Source organism: Chinchilla lanigera, unplaced genomic scaffold (assembly GCF_000276665.1).
Source record: "Chinchilla lanigera isolate Chin_1 unplaced genomic scaffold, ChiLan1.0 scaffold00106, whole genome shotgun sequence".
Taxonomy (NCBI): domain Eukaryota; kingdom Metazoa; phylum Chordata; class Mammalia; order Rodentia; family Chinchillidae; genus Chinchilla; species Chinchilla lanigera.
This window is the reverse complement of record NW_004955507.1, coordinates 1,253,056-1,258,569: the sequence shown is the minus strand read 5'-3', so window position 1 is coordinate 1,258,569 and position 5,514 is coordinate 1,253,056. Positions and strand designations below refer to the sequence as shown.

The 5,514-nt window shown below is 38.3% G+C and overlaps 1 protein-coding gene across 1 annotated transcript in view; it reads right to left on the bottom strand.

Moving 5' to 3' along the window:
* LOC102028216 (cytochrome P450 2C9-like) overlaps window positions 1-1,236 on the bottom strand; it is a 52,495-nt gene extending 51,259 nt beyond the window's left edge. The window contains exon 1 of the mRNA XM_013506146.1: window positions 988-1,236. Within this exon, the coding sequence (XP_013361600.1) occupies window positions 988-1,155 (168 nt within the window). The 5' untranslated portion in view covers window positions 1,156-1,236. The remainder of the gene's footprint in view (window positions 1-987) is intronic.
* Between the last annotated feature and the right edge of the window lie 4,278 nt (window positions 1,237-5,514).

Genomic DNA, 5,514 nt, shown 5'->3' with positions numbered 1-5,514 from the left:
TAGGGGAAAAAGGGCTGAAAAAAGGAATTGAGGTGGATTAAGTACATGTACCAACTTCTCACAAAAATGTAAACATTATGTACTGCAAACATGTGCTAATAAAAAGGAAAATAAATATTACTGAAACAAGTCACTATTTGATCTACAAATTTTGATTGCTTCAGATGGATAGTCACATTATACATGTTATATTTTTATTCTGCTATGGTTCACTTCAATGATTTCAGAATTTTGTTCACAAATAAAATGATAGTAATCATGGCATCTACTGATGGATTCACTATTCTACCACTTTACTATCACATAAGTATTTCTTGATATCAGACATAATTTACCTCTTCATAGAAACTTAATTTTCACGGGTATTCTGAACAAAACCCATAGGTCAGTGATGGCAATCCTGTGCCCAGACTGGAACCCAAGACCCACTTACTTATCACAAAGTGCCAACACTGCAGTTAAACCCAAACAATGAGATTTTAGTTCAGAATACACATCTCATATAATCTGTGACATCATTGCAGAGTGAGCTCTGCATGCCCGCTGTGGCACACATGCCATAGGTTCACCATCGAGGCTACAGGTCATACTACAGATAACTTCTTGAGAAGCATCTCTTATCACAAAAATACTAATCATAGTTGAACTTCAGGAAAAAAAATAAACAATCATAACAAATGACTTTGAAATAATGAAGGCCTGGAACACTACAGATTTTAGCCATTTTATTATTTTTACTGTAACTTATGACAATTTAAATGTTTTTCTTAATGCAAATGCACTACCTTATCTCTCTATTGTAACAATGAGAAACTTTAAAAAGCAAGGAAATATCCAACTTCATAGAAAGTATTTGCTGTATAATAATCTCTTGTAATAATTTGATCCAGGAATATATATAATTTTAAAACAATATAATTTAAAAATAATATAATTTAATTTACTTGCCATTTAACAAGTCACTAGAGGAAGCTAAAATATACTTACATTTGTTAAGGACTTAGTGATATTTTTAGTATTTATCTGCAGGATGTTTCCAATAATTGGGAGAGGAGTAGGGCCAGGAGGGAGCTTCCCTCTCCCAGAGCTCTGTCTCCAGAGTGAAAGGAGAAGCAGACAGGAGAGGCCAAGCACCAGGACCACCACTGCATCCATTGAAGCTTCTGTTCATACTGAGTCAAATGTAATCCAAGGCTTTTATATGCTCACTGTTACTGTACTGTGTCCTTTAGTCATTTAAAGGATGAATCACCCAGAATGAACTACAGTCATTTCTTAGACTGTACTTTGGCCACTTGATAAAGAAAATGTGTTCTTTACTCTTGCTATCCCTGCCAAATCCTTATCATTGTCGTTCTGGCTCAGTCATTCTGGATAAATATAGAAACTATTCATTAAAAATACAAGTAATTAACTGTCATGGTCCACATGGTTCTAGATGGTCCTGGGGAAAAATGGAGAGGGATGAAGAAAATAAGAGAAGAGACAAAGCTGAGGCCAGGTGGAGGTCCTCTCTCTCCTCATGGGAGGAGAAGAATTTAACAACAATGGTAGGGGTGTATGTTTATAATTTTAACAGGGTTAAAATTATAAATATCCAGGGACACAGGGTTGTCTAGTGACTAATGACTGAAATTCTCTCAGGCAGTGTGCTTTTCTCAGGACCAAAATATTTCTAGCCTCATCAGCTCCCTACAGTAAACTGCAGTGGTACCAATGCACAGCTAAGATTGAGAAACAATAAATAAAATTATTAAATTTATTTATGGTTTTGTCTCACTATGTAGTTACAGCTGGCCTTGAAAGGACTATGTAGTCCAGGCTGTCCTCAAACTTGCAGTGATCCTCCTGGATCAGCCACTTGAGGGCTGAGATTGCAAGCATTACCCAGCACACTAGGCTAAAAGTAATTTGATTTACAACATTGGTTAATATTATGGATTCTCACAGAAATGACTAGTGGATATCCAGGACCTTTGGGGAATCAATATATTCCAAGATTTGCATATAATATATTTAACTTGTATTACTTAATCAAGCACTAGGGTAGCTTGTCTTGGAAAATAGCAATGTTCTAAGTATTTGAAAGGACCAAAGCAATATAACTATCAGGATATAAAGTAGCCAGCATTTGTTCTACATTTTGAGAACCAATCTTAATTAACTAACAAAATGAATACACATAATTTCCATAGTTAAAACACTGACTGAAGGAAGAAAACTAATTTTTATTTGTTAAATGGGGAAATAGGACATGAAGGGAGAACAGGAAAATGTGTCACACAGACCATGAATGATAACACTTGGATTAGAACGAACTTTACTGGAGCTCTTTGTAGTAAATGGTAGCTGACACCACATGTCTCTCAAAAGTCATGTTAACAAATAAAATAAAATAAAATCCAAAAACATTTAATCTGAATGTATACCTCATTGATTCTGTTCATAAGGTATCAGCCTTCCTATTAAATTAATATCATTATTTCATCCCAAGGACATCTGTCCTGTAGATTCTCCAAAACAAAGATACACAGATAAAGTTTTTACCTCTTCATCAGCAAGAGGCAAAATGTGTTCATCAGAACCAAGGAAAGAGCCTAACTCAAAGAACTAAATGGGTAGGGCTTGAGAAACTTGGCTCCCCCATCTCCTAGCTGCTTCCAGATAAGTCTGCTTCTCTTGCTTTCTAGGACGTCCTTGTGAGAAATAACAGAATGAAGTATTGGACCATAATGGAACAAGATCAGTGACAGAATAATGGACATGTGCTTTGAAAGTGGATGGGAACCCAGGAGTACATTAAAGAGACTCCTCGCTCAGAAAGACACAATATGAAAAACTTTTTGGGAGACCATGTTTTGGTACACATATACCTATGTGTCATTGGGTTGATGTGCACTACTAGATCACTAATACTAATGCTTGTACAATGATGTGTCTTGTCAAAATCTCATTGTACTTCTTTTAAATTTGTGAGCTTAGGTATTAATAAGCTGTTTTCACATTGAAAATGTATTTGTTGTCAAGATCCCAGATATATAAACTTTACATCTCACTTTTATTAAGATTCTGTACATTAACAAATAATTTTCACACTTATCATAACACTTTTGTCACTGTCCATTACCACTGACTAAAGTAAATCTATTCCATTTTTTTATGAAAAGCTGTGTCTGAGAGATCCAGTGCCTTAAGTATGCTCCAAACATTCAGTACATATTTTTACTCCGAAGCTTCAGTACATAGTGGTTACTAAAGTTGGGGCCATATACCAGACAAGGAACTTGAGATTCAGTGCATTTTCTACATACCCATTACCAACTTTGATCTGGTTAATATCAAAGACCTATGGCATAGCTCCCCTGATTTCTGACAGCTGCTTTGCCAGAGTGTTTGCACTGGGGACCAGACTCAGGATCCATACAGCTTGGTCTATTATTTATTATATGAGACTGGCCAGGGACTCAGACCCAAGCCATGGTGCCTAAATATTTGAAACCTCAGCCATACTTTCTTCCTTCACACCTTTGCACCTGCCAAGCCCAGAAATCTGCTTGACTTGGTTTCAGCCCTGCTGCTGGGCAGAGCTGGCTCTGTACTTTGTCCTTCATTAGCAAGGCCCACACCCAAGCTCTTGGGGTCAGAGACCAATAAGAGAGCTGAGATGAAAAGCCCCAAAAAGGCATTTTGAAGAGAAGTGATATTGGGATAGGACCTTCTTGCTAATGAACAGTTTGGAGATCCCAGAGGTTACCAGGCCCTCTGGTAAGTGGAACAGAGGTGAGGAACTGAGCACCTTCAGGGAGTCCAGGCCCCCCCAGAGCTCCCCCCCCCCACATAACCAGAGAGCACAAGACATGGACAGGCCCAATCCTACCAGACTCTTTACTCCATAGCTTGCCCTGTGCACTGAATCACTACACAGCTCACATTTTAAAATTCAACTATTTATTAATAATATAAGTACAGTAATTTTCATCTCTCTTTTATATGCTGGTACATAGAAATATTAACAGAGAAAAGTATGTTTCTATTTTAAGTGTCTTTGTGGATTGAACTGCTCCCAGATTACGTTGTTTAAAAAAAGAGTGAAAGGACTCATCAAAGAAATGATCTACTTGTATTTTCTAGATACTATAGTATTATGGGAGTAACTTAAGTGATCTCTATTTTCTGGATTGATCCTGACATTTACATTACTATCAAGAAGACAGAAAGTAAAACTACTTGCAAAAGAGGAGATTTGTACAATATGTATATTTATTTCAATGATAATTGAAGGGAAAAAAAGGAATCCCAGTGACCTAAAAGTCTTCCAGCGTTTTGAGGTTTTTTTTAATAGCTAGTGCATTTTCAGAATGGGGGTACCCAAGGGGAGGAAAGCCATGAAAAGGGAGAAAAGATGGAAATGTACCCATTGACAAGAAACTCACATGGAGGGATGCCTCTGATGTCCCAGAGGATGAAGCAATAGAGGACAGCATCTTGCCAAGAACTCCCCCGTAGGCCCACAGGAAACCTGGGTGGGGGCTGGGAATGGAGTTGAATGAGGAAATCAACCTAGCAACAAGGGGCAGGCACTGAAGAGAGGGACAAGACCATCATGTCTCAGAAAAAACAGCACCCCATGCACAGAGATTGGTAAACAAATGCTCACCCCCCCCCTCCACTGGAACTGTAAGATGCCTAAAGTGTCTTTTCTAGAAGCTCAGGTTTAATCACAGGTTGGATTTTTTCTTAGTCTTCGACCCTCAACTTTCTCTTAGATGACGTCTCCTACATGACAAGGCTTGTTCAGGTAATTCTCTCCCAAACTGCCTCTGACTTTACTTCCAGGACGGAACCTGTTGACGTGAAGAATAATGGTTTTTTCTCAGCTGTCCTTCTTGATATTTGAAGCACTTTCTGTAGTCTCCAGCTTTTCATTGTCACAGCTTTTTGGGTCACTGGAATCACAGTCACCCTCCTTTTGCTGGAAGTCATAATGTATCTTGGCACCCGGGACACCTCCCTTCTGTTGGTGATGCTCAGTCACTGGTCACTCTATTCCTCCTTCCTCAACATGGTGGACTGGCTATTTAATGGAAGATATCTCATACTGAACCTCTTTATGATGACCTTTTTCTTCTTCAGACATAGTTGTGTAGAATACATTTTTGTTGCTATTTTGAATATTTAAATGCATCCTTGACTTTTCAGTCTCTCTCTGTAAAAGGGTCCTTTGCTAGGGTGTCAACATTTCTCCATTCCCTGACTCCGTGTTACCAAACAGTTTCTCATTTTCCAGGTTGGCTACCAGGCCTTTGCCAGTGTCGTTCACAAAAGACCACACTCTCCCCCAAGGCCCTAGAGTTCCCTGGAGAACATCACTCCTTTTCAGTTTCCCATAATATTTTTAACTGTGGTTTAGCTTCTTTTGTTTTGATGAATTTGGTTTCATCTTGCAGAGCCTCAATCTTTTATTCTTGAACGACAACAAAACCCCTCATTCTGAATCTTGAGGATTTTCTTTTT